Source organism: Muscardinus avellanarius (assembly GCF_963383645.1).
Source record: "Muscardinus avellanarius genome assembly, chromosome: 5".
Taxonomy (NCBI): domain Eukaryota; kingdom Metazoa; phylum Chordata; class Mammalia; order Rodentia; family Gliridae; genus Muscardinus; species Muscardinus avellanarius.
Window position 1 is genome coordinate 87,381,539 of NC_137790.1, and position 18,746 is coordinate 87,400,284.

The 18,746-nt window shown below is 41.1% G+C and overlaps 1 protein-coding gene across 1 annotated transcript in view; it reads left to right on the top strand.

The window, feature by feature from the left end:
- ETV5 (ETS variant transcription factor 5) overlaps positions 1-18,746 on the top strand; it is a gene marked incomplete at its 3' end in the record, with an annotated part of 65,118 nt that overhangs the window by 14,147 nt on the left and 32,225 nt on the right. Inside the window, exons 5-6 of the mRNA XM_080695914.1 lie at positions 13,699-13,828; positions 14,734-15,021. Of these exons, the coding sequence (XP_080552040.1) occupies positions 13,699-13,828; positions 14,734-15,021 (418 nt within the window). The remainder of the gene's footprint in view (positions 1-13,698; positions 13,829-14,733; positions 15,022-18,746) is intronic.

An 18,746-nucleotide genomic window follows, 5' to 3' on the forward strand; every position in this document is an offset into this window, starting at 1 on the left:
GAAAAAAAAAAATGGCCCTGTTTTTTTCCAAGCTCTTTTCTTTAATTTCTCTTATACTTAAAGTCTCTGGGTCCCCATTTTTTAGAATTCTAAAGCAATAATTCTAAATTTTTAGAATTGTTAGGACATGAGTCCTTTGAAGAAAAGGAACTGCATAGACCCAAGCTGTTTCGAGAAGAATGCTGTGAACTTGGAAGTAAATCTGAGATAGTTCTTATAGGTCAAAAAAGAAAAAAATATTTCTGCTACTATTGGTATTGAGTTTTCTTTTTTTTCTGTTTGTAAGTGACTATTTAAAAGATGCAGTTTTATACCAAGAATGGGAAGCAGCTATTCCGTGCTAGGAAAGCCTTCTTATCCATTTTACCAACTGTGAGTCAGGACACTGATGTACCTATGTCCAAAGTGGGTTCTTCTTACTTTCCTGACCACTTTGGTGAGGAGGAGAGAAAAAGCATTATACAAAGAATGTCTTTCCTTCTTTTTTAGCCAGACTTAGACTAGAAACCTTAGAAAACCACCTGTGTCATTATTGTTAGTACTGATACAGGTGAAGAAAGGACAGAGACAGTGTCCTAAAATCCACCTGGTAACCAGGCCTCCTAGAAGATGGTCAAGGACATGATTTGCCAGCTTTGTTGCCCTGACTTGTGATTCTTGCTCCAAAGGCCTGCAACAGGCCAGTCTGCACAGGCCCATGATCCTGAGCTCTTCTCAGCCTTTGGGAGGTGGAGTGGCTTCTAGCTTATGAATCAGAAGAGGTAGACTACTTTGAGCACCACTTTTGCTTTTCTTAGTCAGGCTTCCCACCATTTCCCCATTCTTTCCTTTAGGACCTGGGTGTATCTTTAACCTAGGCCACATTTCTCTGGAGGGAGAGTAGAGAGGTGAGGGAAGCCTCAAGCTTCCCTGGAGCTTAGGGTGTCCCCTCAACCTGAGTGGAACTAGCCCATTTGTTGGGTTAAAACTGTACATTTCTTTTCTAGGTGTGGTGGTACAGGCCTGTAATCTCAGTTCTTGGGAGGCTGAGACAGAAGGATCGTTGGCTCATGGCCAGCCTCAGCTACTTAATGAGGCCCTCCACAATTTAGTGAGACCTTGTTTAAAAATAAAGGATAACAAATGGGGCTGAGCGTGTAGCTTGGAGGTAAAATGCCCCTGAGTTCAATCCCCAATGTGGTTAAAAAAAAAAAAGTGTACATTTTTCAGTGACCTCCCCAAACTGACTTTCATGGGCAAAATTTAGTTTTCATCTTCTGAGTTATTGATCTGGTTGTGAGATATATGCTCTGCCTCCCTGCTACCTGAAAGAGGCCATGAGAGATGTGGGAGGTGAAGGAGGAAGTTTCTTGCTGGATGTTGAAATCATTGAGCTGGTCCTTGAGGAAGCAACTCTCTGAACTGCCCCCCAGCCCTGTGTCATGGAAGGCATTAGATAAATAGACATTATTGTTCAGATAATATGATTTTAACAATATAAGAATGCCCCCAACGAAGTCTCCTTCCTACAGAGTGTACCTCTTTGTCAAGTCACTTTCCCTTTCCACAAAGATGCTGAACTTCATTGTGAGTGTAAAGCTACCATTTTCATCTTTTCCTGCTATGACCCTAGCCAAAAGGCTTTGTTCTGGGGTCTCATGGAAGCTACAACCTGAGGCTTTTGGCACCTTCAGGGCTGGGCTTCTCTTATTATTGAGTCTGTCTTGCATCTTATATAGTCCGTATTCCAAGGAGCAGTAGGACACTAACTCTTAACACTGGCTCTTTACAAACCAAATTTTAGAAACAGCCTACTCCCTAAAACAAATATGCACTTTGCAGTGTCTTGTCACCGAATCACAATTCTCTTCACAACCAGCATTTCCCCAGAGGAAGTGATGTGCTACAAACCCAGTACTTTATACATGTCATAGTCTAGACCCACGGTGCTGCTGTCAGCTCGGGTCCACAGCAGAGATTAAGGGTTATCTCAGGTAAGCAGGAAATGGAGGAGAGGCATATAGAACATGGTCTCATCATCTTAACCTCTTCATGGTATCAGTCTTATTGTCCAATTTTAAACCTAGAGCGGGGGGAAATTGATCACTATTAATTTCTATATCCTGGGAGAAATTCCTCTACATTACAGGTAGCTTCTTGGAGGTGTTTCAGATACCACTCTGTATCAATATATCCATTTCAGAGTCAGTCCAGTTCTTTTCTAAGCTTGTTTTCCTTCCTTTAATTTCTAGCTCTTATATTCAAGGCCCTTGGATTTCCATTTTCAGAATTCAAAAGTAATCTTCCAATGTTCCTGACAACCGTGTGTTCCTACCACTCCATTTATAAATTGAGAGTGGGTTCTCTGGAGACAGTCTCCTCATTGCCTTTTAAGCAAAGTGCCTAGCATTTTTTAATACTTTACCAACAAAATTTCTGGGCTCCTATCCCAAAAATCTAGTCCTGGCTCTTGCATTCCCAAACACTTGGTGTAACCTCATCTGCTCTTATGGAAAAGAGAGATGTCTTCTTGCCTCACTTGTGCTCCCACAGTAGCGAGACCTAGCTCTACTTGCACAGGTTGGCATTTCATTCTGCTAGTCCCCAGCTTTTTTTCATGCAGGGACATCAAAATTTTAAAAATTTGAATCTCAGTTTAGTCCAATTTCTATATCAATGTAACCCTAATTCTCTTTGTTGGATCTGGCTTTTCCCTGTGTCCATGTCATGATAATATATTCAGAACCTTCTTTTTGAACTGAACAACAGAGATTTGTTTGTTTGCTTTTTTCTCCAGACACCAATTCTTGAAACCTCTTCTGCTGACAGTAGTTTTTCCCCTGCTGCATAGGAGAAATCTGATTCCTGCAGCCAAATGTTCCAGGAACTGGCTTTATAGGGTCCTAATTAGGCTGTTAGGTTATTTATTGTACCAAAGATGATGCTGGCTATAGGAGTGGCTTCTATTTTATAACTATTCATTGATGAATTGTGCTATCTCATTATTAATTCTTGACTTTCTAAGTGGGCCAAGGCTAACAAAATATTTGAAAACTACAGGCTTAGACGTTAAGAGTATGACCAGCATTTATCCTTGTATAATTTTAGATTCCCAGGGCTGTGTTATCCTTCTAATTTGATAACAGGCCAAGGGCGGCTTTCTTCATGTGTTAATGCATGGTTTTGACGTTTTAACACTCCTACTTTTGACATGTTGTTCGACAATAAGATAAAGGATGTTTTTCCCTCTAATTTTTTTTCTATTTCTTAGAGGAAATGGGATATAATAATCTGTCTTTGTTTAAATGGATTGCTACATTTGCTTCATTGCTGGATGTCTCTATGTACACAAATGCGCGCACATGCATACTTTTTTCTTAACTCTTTGAAAGCAAGTTGCAGGCATTATGACATTTTACCTCCCCCCCTTCAGTATATATCTGTAAGGATTAAGAACATTCTTCCCAAAACCTAAGAAAATTAACTTTTACTTGGTAATATTAAAAAATCGCCCAATGTGACCAAATGTATTTTATGGCTAGATATTTTGATCTAGAATTGAATTAAAAATCACACATTGCATTTGTTTTATGCCTTATTTGTCTTCTTTAATCTGTAGCGTCCCCCATTTTCTCCCCATAGCATTTATTTTTGTTTGTTTGTTTTGTTTTTGATTTTTTTTTGAAGAGCCTTGGCCAGTTATTTAATAGTTATTGACTTTTTAAGGATACATTTAAAAAGAATATTTAGAAATGCAAACAGCATACAAAAATGGCTAATCACAGGCCTGGAAACCTTCTATATTGTAGATTCTCTCAAATGAGTCCATTTAATCCCATCAGAAGTGGTTTGTGCGTGTTTGAGGAGAGGGCTTTGGGGAGGGGGCACTCATTTTAGCACAGCTTGTCCAATAGTTGATGCTCTATTTATGGATGACGGTTCACTATATTAAGTTTGAGAATTTATGCTTACAAAGAGGTTAGCTGTGTTAGATACTGAAATGGCACATTCCCCTGTATCTCCTTCAATTCTGCTTTTAGAACTTGTGCCCCTGACTAAAATTGATAACAATTTCCAGGTTTTTATTTTTGGAAACTGTTGCCAGGCAGGTTTCAATGTTAACCATTCTGATGAGTTTCAGCTTGCCTCTTACTGGGTGTGGAAATCTAACCCTCTTTTCCAGATACTATTTTTTAAGTACCAGAGCCCATCCACTTACCTTATCTCCTTGTGCACCTTCTTGTTTCTGAACAGGGCATTTTCTACTGTCATTGTCACTCACTAGTGCTGCTTTAGCAATTACAAAGAATATGGAGATGGTATAATATATTTTATGCTTAAAATGATTTCCTAATCTACTCAGTACTAAAACAGAGAAATAAAACCAGGCTTAGTGGTGCTTGCTTGTAATTCCAGTATTTGGGAGGCTGAGGCAGGTTCGAAGCCAGCCTCAGCTACTTAGGCTTTTTGCAACTCAGTGAGACCCTGTTTCAAAATAAAGAATAAAAAATAGGACTGGGGGTGTAGCTCAGAGGTCGAATGCCCCTGTGTCCCATCCCAAAATTCATCAAAACAAAAAGCAAAAAACAAAAAAAAACAGAGTTAAGCAAAGGCAAGAATAGGCTGCCTTGCTCTGTGTGTATGTGTTATACTGGGGATTGAACTCAGAAGCATCCAACCACCAACCTATGGGTCTCACTAAGTTGTGAAGAGCCTCTGTAAGTTGCTAAGGCTGGCCTCAAACCTGAGATCCTTCTGTTTCAGCCTCCCAAGTATGGAGATTACAGGCATGCACCACCACCCTCAGCTTCTGCCTTGCTTTTCAAACCACAGACCCTAGAGAACACTTCCTCTGGTCACTAAAAGCCATCTGGTCTTTCTCACTTAGTTTCTCAGACATGTCAAGGGCAAATCAAGGGAGAAGAAGCCATACTTGCTCTTCCCAGATGGATCCTTCGGTTCTGTCTTGCTGGTATCATTTTTATATTGACATGTCCCTCTGTTTGATAATCTTTCCTCTGCCTCCCCTGCTTGTGTTGCACTCTTGATAGAACCAAGGATTAATATGGTTAGATGTCTCAGACTTCCCCACTTGACCTCTACCCCTTCTCCTTGAACTAAATACACAGAATTCTCCTGCTAGAAGGAAGTGAAGTGGCTTGATAGTGCTCTGGTAGCTGAGAGAGTAGTATGCTTAGGAATAGGCCTTGGCTGTAAGATTATGGCTTTGGAGTCCTAAGGAGTAAAATGTTCGGCTATGACTTGAGTACATTCCACATCCCATTTGTTCCCCAGAGTGCTGAGGGTGGCTCTGGAGCAGAGGCCAGCCCCTGAGACGTAGCCTCATGGACATGCCACTCAGAAGCAGGTGTCGGTGTTCTGGTCAACTTCCGTCATGAGACACAATTTTCCATGTAAAGTAACAGGATCGTAGCCATTGAGTGTGACCAAATAAGGCCCTCTCCCAAGGTCAGGCCAGCACAGCTGATCTGGGAAAGATGAGTCTGCCCAGATGAAGGTAATGAAACTGAAGAAGGGAGGAGGAAAACCCTAAAACAAAAACCTAAACCATGACAACTGGTGGAGAGCAGGCAAAGCCCGGGTGTGAAGTGGAGAAGGAACCACAGTGTAACCAGCCAGCGATTGCCCAAACACTCCGCAGCTCCATAAGTGTTTTATGTATTCACGACAAGTTTTATGGCAGCTTGAAACTTCAGTGATTTTGAAATACTTATTAGACAAGAAGGGGTTTGTGTTCCAAAAAAAAAAAATAAAATTTGAGTGGACCTATTGTTCATCTTAACATTCAACAAAAGTGCTCTCCCTTGTTTTGGTCCTTGTGGTCATAATGGTGAAGTTAGCCACCAGCCCCAGCACAAGGTGGCTGCCTTGAAGAGAGAGTTCATGGGTCTGTACTTGTGGGTATGAAACATAGTTTGTCAGTGGAGGGAATTATTTCTCTTATATGGACCAGTTTACCTATTTTTTCTATTTTGAAACAATGGGGTTATTTCTTTGGATGATGAGTTTTTATACCATAGCAGATGAAAGATTTTCTAAAATTTGAGGAATCTTAGTATTAACTCAGTAGTGCTTTTTGAATACGACAGGGCCATTTCTTTAATTAGTACTTAATTGAAGTAACACATAGAAAATCATAAGGTACTGCCAGGCATGGTGGCACACACCTGTAATCCCACATTTAGGAGGCTGAAACAGGAGGATTGCAGGGTTGAAGCCTTCCTCAGCAACATAGCAAGACTCTTGGCAACCTAGCGAGACCCTATTTGAAAATATAAAATAAAACAAAAAGGGCTAGAGTATATGTAGGTCAGAGGTAGAATGCCCCAGGCTTCAGTCTCCAGTACCACAAAAGAAAGAAGGAAAAGAAATCCATAAGGTACACCATATGCATTCAGATCAGGAAACAATTTACCAGAATATATAAAAGTCTCCACATGCCTCTTTCACAGGTGCTGCACCCTGAGTAGTAGCCTCTGTCCTGACTTTAAACACCATAGATTAGTTTTATCTCTTCTTGAACTTTATATAAATGGATTCATACATTTTCAGGTATACCTTTTCATCCATGTCCATTAAATGTAGCAGTAATTTCATTTTTATTCCCATATAGTGCTTTTGTTTGGGATTACATTGAACTCTTAGATAACTTTGGAGAGATTTGATCTCTTTTCAATATCAAGCTTTCCAACCTATAACATAAAAATCCTATGATTTATTGAAAGTCTTCCATTTTCCTTAGTGTTCTATAGTTTTCAGTACAGACATCTTACATGTCTTTGTTAGATGTGTTCCTAGGTATTTAATGTTTATGTTCTTTTGGAAATGTAATTTTTTATGCACACGTGAGTGTGCGTGTGTGTGTGTGTGTGTGTGTGTGTGTGTGTGTATGGTACTGGAGATGGAACTGGGACATTCTACCTCTGAGCTAAACCCCAGCTCTTTAATTTAATTTTGAAACAAGGTCAAAGGTTGATAAGAGTCTCAGAATTAGAATTTGCTGAGGCTAGCCTTGAACCTGTGATCCTCCTGCCTCAGCTTCCCAAGTACTGGGATTACAGGTGTGTACCACCCAGGCCTGGCTTCAGAATATAATTTTTAATTTTTATATTTTTTAGTTAATAGATATAAAAAATAGTTCTTTTTCTGTCGGGTGTGGTGGCACACACTTGTAATCCCAGCATTTGGGAGGATGAGATAGGAGGATCACGGTTCGTGGACAGCCTCAACTACTACTTGGTGAGGCCCTTTGCAACTCAGACTCTGTTTCAAAATAAAAAATAGGGCTGGGGGTGTAGCTCAGAGATAGAATGCCCCTGGGTTCCATCCCCAGTATTGCAAGAAAAAAAAAATAGTTTTTTTTTTCTGTATTAATCTTGTATCAGATGACTTTGCCAAATTAGACTATTGAGTCTTATACTTTGTGAATACTTTGATATTTAATATGTATCCAGCTAGATCATCTGTGAAAAAGGACAATTGTAGTTCTTCCTTTTTTTTTTTTTTTTTTTTTTTTTTTTGGTGGTACTGGGGGTGGAACCCAGAGGCTTTCTACCTCTAGGCTACACTCCCAGACCTATTTTATATTTTATTTGGAAACAGGGTCTCACTAAGTTGCTGAGAGCCTCACTAAGTAGCTGAGGCTGGCTTCGAACCTGTGCGATCCTCCTGTCTCAGCCTCCCAAGCGCAGGGATTACAAGCGTGCGCCACCACGCCCGGCTAGTTCTTCCTTTTTAATCCTTTTGCCTTGTATTTATTTTTCTTGCCTTATTTCAGTGACTAGGGCCCCACTTGTTTTTTAATCCCAGTGTCAGAAAAATCTTCCAAGGAGTTTTCTAGTCTAGTATGAAAAGCAACTATGAAATTAAGCTGATTGATTTGTCAACACCATATATAATTTTAAATGGTGTTCTGATAGGCTGCAAAGCAGTCTACCATAATTAGTAGTGCATACCCATAGTAAAACTCAGTTAAATCTTATCAGCTGACTGCCCATGGCTTTCCTATCCTGGACAAGGAGAGGCTTTCGTATATATTTTTGTTCATGGATCCTTAACACGGTTCTCATAGTCAAATAGAGATCCTGACAGCTCACTCAAACTGTTTCTTCCTCAAAGGTAATATTAAGAGAATGGTTTCCAGAAGCAATTTTAGGGAAGGGCAGGGTTTCTGAAGTGAGAGATAATATCCAGCCAATAGTGTGGAATCTGCCTAGTCAGTGACTGTCTGTAGAAGATACCAAGTCTTCCAAAGTGTTTGCAGGTATATAAATGAGCAGGCTTGGATGAGCTGACCTTTTTAGAGGAAACACTAGACAAGGATTGCAAAAAGAGAAAGCTGTTAGATAGAATCAGGAGGTTAGATGCCTGTGGGGTGAAAGAGAATCTTGGGCCATTTGTTGCTCTGGAGAGCAGGATATGCTTTCTTGAGTGGACTTGGGTGTCTGAGGTATCCCCCAGCTGGAGAATGCAGAATAAACGTAAGGATGTAGCCTTATAAGTTGGCAAAAAACAATTCTACCATTTTCTTCTTCAGGCTTATCTTCCTTCTCCATCTCTTTCCCTTCCTCCCCTCCCTGTTCAGTACTAGGGATTGAACCCAGGGGGCGTTCTACCTCTGAGCCACACCCCCAACCGGATTTTTTATTCTTTATTTCGAAACAGGGTCTCACTGAGTTGCAGATGGCCTCACTAAGTAGCTGAGGTTGTCCCTGAACCTGCGATCCTCCTGTCTTCGCCTCCCAAATGCTAGGATTACAAGCATGCGCCACCACCCCCCACTCTTAGTCCCTTTTTGATTTAGTCTTTTTTTTCTCTCTCTCTGAGTCCCTCTTGGTAGGCAGTGTGATAGAATGACTAAGAACTGCTTGGGTAGAAATCCTGGCCACACAACTGGCTGTGTCCATGGCAAGTTTTTTTGAGCTAGTTTTTCTGTCTAAAAACGGAGACAGTGAGCTGAGTATAATAATCCCAGTTTGTAATCCCAGCATTCAGGAGGATCACAGTTCTCAGCCAGCCTTAGCTACTTAGTGAGGTCTTTTGCAACTCGGTGAGACCCTGTTTCAAACTAAAGAATAAAAAGAATAATAAATAGGGCTGGGCATATAGCTTGGAGGTAGAATGCCCCTGGGTTCTACCCCCAGTACTGCATAAATAAATAAATAAATAAATAAATAAATAAATAAATAAAATGGAAGTAGTTTTCTCATTGGGTTGGGAAGATTGATTGAAATAAGTGATGTAAGAGCAGCTTGGTGAAAAGTTAATGCTATGGTGTCTTACTTCCTTATTCTTTTCTTCCTGTGTTCTAGAGCACTTTCAACCAGATGTAATATATTTTTGTTGTTTTAGTTGAGGGGGAAAAAAGGCATATGCCCTCTACTTTTATTACTATATAAAATAGTTGAGTGGAAGATCTCCCATTTCTGTGTGTGTGGTAGAAGTCTGCTGAAATGGAGTGGGGAGCCCTGGCTTCCTTCCCCTCTAATAACAGCACTTCTAAGACCTTGAGCAATTCCTTCAACTCTTTTGCATCTTATCTGTGAATTTTGGTTCTTATCTACGAATGTAAGGACTTGAGTTAAATGTCCTGAGGCCTCAGCCCATCTCCTAACTATAGGTTTGAGAAGACAGTAAGAATCAATTGCCTCACTAAATTATGCATGCAGTGAGGGAGGGGCCTTATCTGATTTGCTGCCATCCTGTTCCTAGAACCTCCAGAATACTTGGCCCAGTAAATTTATTCAGAGACGGAGGGAAGGAGAGAGAAATAAGAGATAGAGAAAAGAAGAAAGGAGGGAGGAGAGAGGATCCTTATTTATCAGAAATTATTGTCGGGGACCATTGACCCACATTGTAGTCCCACCTTGTACAACTCTGAGCTTAAACTCAGAGCTTCTAATTGTAAAAGTTAATATCCACTCAAATAGACAACAGTTTTAGCATTTCTTTTACAACTTCCTCAGGGGTTCATGATCCTTTTTCCATTCCAGTTCATTGCCATTCTTTATAACCCTGGTCCCCGTCATCGTTGAGTAAGTTGGCTATGCAAAGGTACTCTATTTTTGAAATCCCAGGCTATAATTACACAGCATCATAGCACCATCTGAAGGTGCTGTGCCATTTTCTTTATTTCTCAAGGTGGGATCACATACCTCATTTTACAAATGAGGAAGTAGCCTGAAAGCAAGGAGTATTCCTTGGGCTTCTAAGTTCTTGCTTTAAGAATGCCACCATCTCTGACTAACATGTATTTCAGTCCGCCTCCTTCGCAGCCTCCATCCAGCAGAACTTTGGGTGGCTGGGCCGTCTTCCTGACCACTCCCAGGTCTAATGGCTCTCCTAGTCATGTAGATCTGCGGAACTTTCCCTTCCTACTCTTGCATGTTCCATTCTCTTCTCTCCTTCAAAAGGTTGATTCCTGGGGGAAAACTTGAGGTCTGACATTGTGTCCCCACTTAGAGAGCAGATGTGGTCCCTACCTCTTCAAGATTAAGAACCACTTGGAAATATAATCCATTCATTCACTCATCTAATATTTCTTGAACTCTCTCCCCCCTGTAAAAAGAACATAAGATTTCACATGTAAACCAGTTTGAGTATAAGGTATATGGGCTTAGAGCCAAAATGGTGTAGTACACACTGAGTTCTATCTAGATCTGGAAAAACATGGAGACACCAGAATTAATTAGTAGTTCAGTTTTTCTTAAAAATGTATAGATGAGCTGGGCTGGGCATGGTCATACATGCCTATAATCCTACTATTTAGGAGTCTGAGACAGAAGTATCACAGGTTTGAGGACAGCCTCAACAATGTAGTGAGACTCTCAGCAACCTAGTGATACCCTGTTTCAAAACAAAAAATAAAAGGGCTAGAGGTGAAAATGCCCCTGGGTTCGGTCCCCAGTACCCCTCCCCCACCATAATAATAACAATAAGTAGAATAAAATGTACATATACTATTCCTGAAATCTTATAATTTTTCTTCTTTCTGGACAACTTTAGTCTGTACTGTAGTGTTCATCTTGTAAACAGAACCAGTAAGTTTTATAATACTCTACCCTCAGACCTTTTTTAGTTTTGAAACAGCTCTTGCTAAGTTGACAAGGATGGCTATGCACCTGGGATCCTCCTATCTTAGCCTCCCAAGTATTGGGATTACAAGCATGTGCCACCATGCCTGACTAAATGATTATTATTAAAGAAAAGTAGACTTCTTGAGGATATGTAACTTTTGTTTAAATTGGAACATCATTACTTTTCCTTATTATTTTGCCAAAACTTTTTCTGGCAGAGGACTAGTAAGAAGAGCGGCAGTTACCTAGGAGCTGAGCTCAGAGTTGCCAGAATGTCCATTCAGCTTCAGGGGACAAATGCCTGTCTCTCTTCTTGTTTACTATCAACATTCAAATAAGAAGTCTCTGGCTGCTTTCTGTGTCTGAATATCTGAAAACATTTGATAACAATTGAGTGTCGGCTGCCATGATGTCACCGTTGAAAAACTAGAGAGACTCTAATATTAGACTTCTAAATATACTCTGCTAGTTCTCAACTTATTTCATGTGTTCTGGAAAGGGAATTGGCATTATGTAAGAAAGAAATTATGAAAACTGGTCCTTCCCAGGCAGTCACTGGTGGGACTTAGCTCTATAACCTTTTCATCTGCAATAACATCCATCTCGTGTGTGCATCCCTGAGCCCAGAACTTGGGGGTCACAGGAGATACCAGTTCACTGGAAGATTATTCAGTCTTATCAGACAGAAAAGGGATGATCACTTAGCTAATTCTCCCTAATAGAGTAACTAAGAATTAACCAAGCTCCTGAAACTATTTTAGTATTAAACATTGAATCAAACAAAATATTATGGGTTACTAGGGACTGATTGTGGTTAACTAATTAATGAGATCTCAGATATTGGAAAGTGGCTGGCAGAGAAGCATAGGTTGTTGTCCTCCCCTGCCCTCTGGGATAGCCAGACAAACAGTAGCCATCCTCACTTAAAACTGGAAGAAAACAGCCCTCACGGTGCAACATCTTTATTAGGGGCTATTCTGCTCTAGTGAAAGGCTCTTTCTGAAACAATATAGTTCCCAGAGAAGACAGAAGATGGGGGAACAGACTTGGCTTTTTGTTCTTCCAGGAGCTTTGGGTCATTGTATGTAAGTCAATTTAATTTGAAAAATTCTTAATCCTTTGCCTTCACAGAATCATATATGGAATATATGGAATATGTAGTTGACGTCCAACCATAAAGCAACAACTCAGTCTACTTATTTTATGAGTTCAAGAAAAGTCATTGATACTGGCTTAGCCCATTTTCTGTTTTCATAACAGAATCCCACAGACTGGGTAATTAAAGAATAGAGGTTGAGGCTGAACATGGTGGCACAGGCCTATAATCCTCTCTACTTAGGAGCCTGAAGCTTGAGGATCACAAATTTGAGGGCAACCTAGGCAATTTAACTGAGACCTCTTTTCAAAATTAAAAGTAAAATGGGATAAGATGTAGATCATTGGTAGAGCTCTTGCCTAACATGTGCAAGGCCTGGGTTCAATCTCCAGTATCACACACACACACACACACAAAATAGATGTTTATTTGGTGTATGGTTCTAAAGGCTGGGGAGCATCTGATAAAGTATCTGCACTGCTCCATAGCAAGGCAGAAAGACAGAGGGCAAGTGAACATGTGTGAAAGAGCCAAGTCTGAGAAGCTGAGCTGGCATTAACCCATTTTAGTGATAACTAATTCCCACAAGAACATCATTGAATCTCTTCTTGGAGGCAGAACACCCATGACCCAAACACCTCCTTAAGGATTCACCACCTCTCACACCTTTATATTGGGAATCAAATTAGAACATTCATTTCAGAAGGGACAAACCATATTCAAACTGTATTCCCAGGCACCATGCCAAAGGACTGGTTGTGAACCCTGCCCATTGGTAGGGGCCTGGGGCAGATGTCCTGAGCACAAAGATTTAGTATGTAATTAGCCTTTCTTAAGTGGTGGGTTGTCTGGGTGGGTTTTTTTGTTTTGTTTTGTTTTGGTTTTGCTTGCTTGCTTGTTTGTTTGTTTCTATTCCATGGCTTCAGATTTTGTTTTAATGTCCCTAAAATTGAGTATTTCTTATTCAGAGCTGATATTTACAGAAACTTGAAGCAAGGCTTTTAAAAATCATATATTTAATTTGTAAATTTGTAAAAATTATAAAATAAAAAAATTATAAAATAGGTACTTGTCATAGCAGTTTGAAGCCTTTGATAAGCTAATGTTTAATGACCATCAATACGTTTTTGGCTATTTTGTACTTTCTGGAAAGAAAATTCTTTGTGTCTGCAACTCTTGGTGTTCTACCAGCATGCCCATTTTTCCTGAAAACCTGTCACCTATTGGATTTTTAAGGGTTTCAAAACCTTTGAAGGGGGGGCGCTTTGGGAAATAAGACCTGTGATCAAAGAAATTTTAGGGGAAAAGACTTGGCTAATTTAAAATGTCAAGTGATTTCTGACTTTAAAGAACTTTGAATTGGCTTTTGATGGTGGGTTATGTGTTTAAGTGTTTTGCTTTTTTGACACGTGATTTGACATGACTTCCTAGAACAATGAGCTGGTTACAGGGTTTGCAGAAGGAAGCATTGTGCTCCCTGTTAACCAGCTGTCATCTGTCCCTACCCCTTCCCTCTCCTGATTTCAGTGGTGCTTCATGCCCCACCTCCAACCAAGATCAAACGGGAGCTGCACAGCCCCTCCTCTGAGCTGTCCTCCTGTAGCCATGAGCAGGCTCTTGGTGCTAACTATGGAGAAAAGTGCCTCTACAACTATTGGTAAGTGAAGCCACCCAGAGGGCTCTGGCATAGCCATTGAGTTGAATGTTACAGATATTATCCAGCAGACCCTAGGGGTAGAACATACCCTTCTTTCAGGGCAATGATATCTTCTAGGTATAGCCCAGACCACTTGGAGCTGTGTGGCTATACACAGAGGCAAAACTCTAATAAAAAGTGTTGTGGCTCCATAGGGAACTGAGTCCCTAGGATAACAAGCCCTGCTAAGGGAAAAGCCTGGAGTACTGGGGTATTTGATCTGTGGCTTTGAGGCAGGTAATATATACTTATTCATGTCTATCATATGTTAATGTGAACTTTAAACACCAGGGAAGTAATCTTCAAATCAGAGTCAACAAAAAAGCCCCATTCTTCTGCCCTTTACTTAAGAATATCCAGGTCCCAGGAATGAAGCTTTAATTTTAAATCTTTCCTTGCTCTGGAAGGTAAACATAGATCTGCCTGAAAGGGGGAGGGTTGTTTAACTCAAGTAATACTACATCAGAAATTTACCTTCCACAAAGATTCTGACTAATTCCTGGGATCCCTGGAATATTTAGAAGAGGGGACCAGAGAAAGGTGTAAATTTCTCCCCTCACCAACCACCCCTACACATGCACGCACGGAGAATAGTTTTAGAAAGAGGGAAAAAAGGAAACCGGAAGCAGAGGCTAAATTTATCTTTGAGAAAAATCACTAGAAGTGTTAAACAAGTCCCTGTGACGCAGTGTATTTGTCACTTTTCAGAGGTACAAATATTCCCTCAGGGCTGCTAGCAATTTAACTATGTTAATACTGTCATTTCCTGGCAACAATGGGCTGCAGACTAGTGTTCTGCAGGACCTGGTAACCATGCTAATGGCTTCATTGCAGTTTAATGGTTCCTTCTCTTTTTCTGTTTACAGTGCCTATGATAGGAAGCCTCCTTCTGGGTTCAAGCCATTAACCCCTCCTACCACTCCTCTGTCACCCACCCATCAGAATTCCCTGTTTCCCCCACCTCAGGCAACTCTGCCCACCTCAGCACATGCCCCTGGAGCTGGCCCAGTACAAGGTGTGGGCTCGGCTCCCACCCCTCACTCGCTTCCAGAACCTGGACCACAACAGCAAGCATTTGTGGTTCCCCGACCACCACCTCAGCCCCTGCAGATGCCAAAGATGATGCCTGAAAACCAGTATCCATCAGAACAGAGGTGGGTACTGCTCTGGGCTTCAGTCATTTGCCTGCATTATCCCTCTCCCCTCCTTGCTGGGAGAGGGGAAGCAGTTCTATTTGCTAGGTGCTAATAAAGTTCTCCTTCCACTGAGGCATCTTGTGAGGTAAGACTGATAATGATATGAATATGACCTGTTTATATACCACGTTGTTCCTGAGGTATTCCAAATGGTTTGTAGACATTACAACATCCTTATGAGGTAGGTAAGAGAGAGATAATTACTGCTGGCCGCCCCTACCCAGCTTCCAGAGCTTGAGGAAGGTTGACCAGCACAGGATGCAGGATACTCAGTCTGTTGACCCTCTCCAAGGGCTGCCTTCCTGGCTCCTCATCAGCTACTGCCTGTGAGAGTTGAACTTTGGTTTATGCCGCCCATAATTACTTTATTACCGTTTTACTTACATATTAGGGAAGATTGCTGAGTTACTAGAGGCACTGTTACTCATCTGATCTTAACACGTGTCAGCAGCAGATTAGCCAAGGACCTTGGTTATAACGATCTGCTTTTGAGATGGCAATCTCCTGGTTATACTCCAGGTGGTTTTACATTCCTCATAAGGAAAGTGAGGCATGATGGGTGCTATGTCCAGAGTCCTTCATTTATCATAATAATAAAGGGAATTAATGAAAGGGAACCTGCCCTGCATGCTCCTAACTTGACCCCTTACATTCTAGCCTTCTACGTCAATTATCTGTAGTATTCTAGAATTTTGGATGCTTATGGCCTTTATTGATTGATTGATTGATTGATTGTGTGTGTGTGCCTGCGCATGTGCGCACCCAGGGGCATATTATCTCTGAGCTACACCCCCATCCCTATTTTTTTTTGTGTGTGTGTGTGGTTCTGGGGATGGAACCCAGGGCCATTCGACCTCCGAGCTACAGCTCCTGCCCTATTTTTTATTCTTTATTTTTGAAACCAGGTCTCACTGAGTTGCAGAGGGCCTCACTAAGTAGCTGAGGCTGCCCGCGAACCGCGATCCTCCAGGTCTCAGCCTCCCGAATGCTGGGATTACAAGCGTGCGCCCCCACGCCCGGCTCCCCGTCCCTATTTTATTTTATTTATTTATTTATTTATTTATTTTTTTTTTTGGTGGTACTAGGGGTGAAACTCGGGGGTTTCTACCTTCAGGCTATACTCCCAGACCTATTTTATATTTTTATTTGGAAACAGGGTCTCACTAAGTTTCGGAGAGCCTCACTAAGTATCTGAGGCTGGCTTCGAACCTGTGCAATCCTCCTGTCTCAGCCTCCCAAGCGCGGGGATCACAAGCATGTGCCACCACGCCCGGCTTTATTTTTATTTTGAAACAGGGTGTCACTAGGTTGATGAGAGTCTCACTACTTGCTGAGACTGCCCTTGAACCTGTCTTAGCCTCCCAAATACTGAGTGACAGACATCTATCAGTATGCCCAGCTGGTCTTCCTTTTTGTAGGGTGCTCTGGGGACCTGTGGGATTTTTTGTTTTGTCTTTTTTTTTTAAGTCTCTCCAAGGTGATAAAAGGCAGCTGTCAATGATATCACAAAGGACTACATGAGTGTGACCATTGTATTTCCTTTCTGTCTTGTTCTGCATTGGGTGGGTGAGGGGAAAAGAGAAGGTAGAATGTAGGAGAGTGCCTTCCCCAGGGTTGTTCCAAACCAGGTGCCTTACCATTTTTGCTTAGAGGTCACTTTATTTCTAGATCAAATACAGAAAAGTAAAATGCCTTTGTCTGGTTCTGATCCTTCTCCCCAGGCCCCTTTCTCTGACAGCCACCATAAAGATCTGCATAATATGGCTGGTTGATGTTTATTCCTGTGGTTAGGCCAACTTCTACTTCCAGAACAGCCTTGATGGTGGGAGGCTGGCTCAGGAGTGGGCCTCTGTTGTGACTGGGAGCTCATCCGGAAGAGATAGCCACCATCTTTTAGCACCTTATATTAACAACCTTGTTTTTGGAGAGAATTGGGAAATTTGAATTTTTGTGTAAAAAGTACAGTTTTTTTTTAAATTGGCAACTAATTTAAATTAAAAACAATACATTGCAGACTAAACAAAACCTATCTGTGGGCAGAATCACCCTGCAGGCCTGCCAGTTTGTAAACTCTGGCCTACATACCATTTTTATCCCAATAGTTCTTCAGTGTTAATGATTCTAAATTGGGGAAGAAGGATGAAGTAGTACATATATCAATATTTTCAATACTTAAGAAATTTTGTTATACCTGTGTAAAGGAAAATTCATGTTAAATTTGTTTTACTAGTGTTTTCCTCTCAATCTTTGTTTTCTTATCCAGGGGGCTGGTGCAACAGATTATATTAATGGTTAACTGAGTTAGGGAGAAAATACCTTAATCCCACTAGGAGCTTTCTGTCCTCCTACAACATTAGATAGGATAGTAGTCTCACTACCCTGGATAGTCTCACTTGTGGAGTAGGCGTGCCTCTATGTTACTCAGCCTTCTTCTGGAGAACGATTTGGGTTCCTAAGATTTGACTATCTTCCCTCAGGTCAATAGAGAAAGAAAGACAGGGACAAGATAACGGATGTTTCTTTTTCAGAGAAAAAGAATATTTCTTCCTCCCAGAAGTCTGCCTGTCTCTCTTGGTCTTCCTCTTATATTTTGCATTTGGTGTCATCAGAGAACTTACTAAAAGGAGGATCTCAAGACAACTGGGGTGACCCACTTGTTGGTGACCATGATGGAAAAAAATTTCAGCACATACCAAGTCAGAGACACAAATTTATTTAGGAAAGGAGATGTACACTTGAGGGAGAATGTGGCCATCTTGAGAAAGATTTTGAGTAAGAGAAAGGAATACAAATTTAAGGGAGAAAGTGGGCCATCTGCAGAGAGACCGCAACCCTTTGATCTTGGGTGTTAATATTTATAGAAGGCCAGAGCCAGAGACTGGACTAAGGGGGAGTCAGGGCAGACTTACTCAATTCCAGGCCAGTTTGTCTAGCACATTGCTCTCTGGGTCAAGGGCAGAAGCCAAGGACTTGGGCTGATTTACTTTTTTGAGTTGCTTGATTTGCATTTCAAAGGTTCATAGGTGTTTTTTTTTTTTCTGCATTCCTATAGTTCATTGAGACTCAGTATATCTTTTCTTTTTCTGTATCCCCCAAATCCTACCTCAATGATGAGTCTAAAACAAAAAGTCATCCCACACACTGGAGTGATACTGAGAACCTTCAAAGAACTGGGGTGAAAGGTGAAGTACTCTGGAGGCTCCTGAATCACTAAAGTAAAAATTGGGGTGCGTGGGCTTCAGTGCCAGAGCACAGCAGTGTCGAGCTGTGAGTGCCCTGGACCGCCAGTTGGCTTTAGGAGGCAATAAAACCTGCAGCTGCCTCCACTCAACCCTAGAGATTGAGTTGATGGGCCTGGGGCAGGGTTTGGTTATGTTATTCTCACACTTTGAGAAATCATAATCAAGCTCTTTTACCCTCATTCCTATTCTAGCCTACCATTTCTTTTTTTTTTATAAGTATAGATTGCTCATTACTCTGAATTTTGTTCATACTGTCCTTGTCTGTTAATGAGTATTCATGTAATAATTATGACAGAGTACATAAAAGAACAAAATGATGGTTTTGCTTGTAGGTACTGGATAGCACACAAAAATGAGACATAGTAAAACCCCTGGTTTGATTGTGTAAAAGTGATTACAGTCATATCAAACTTATTTAATAACTTATTTAAAGTCACATAT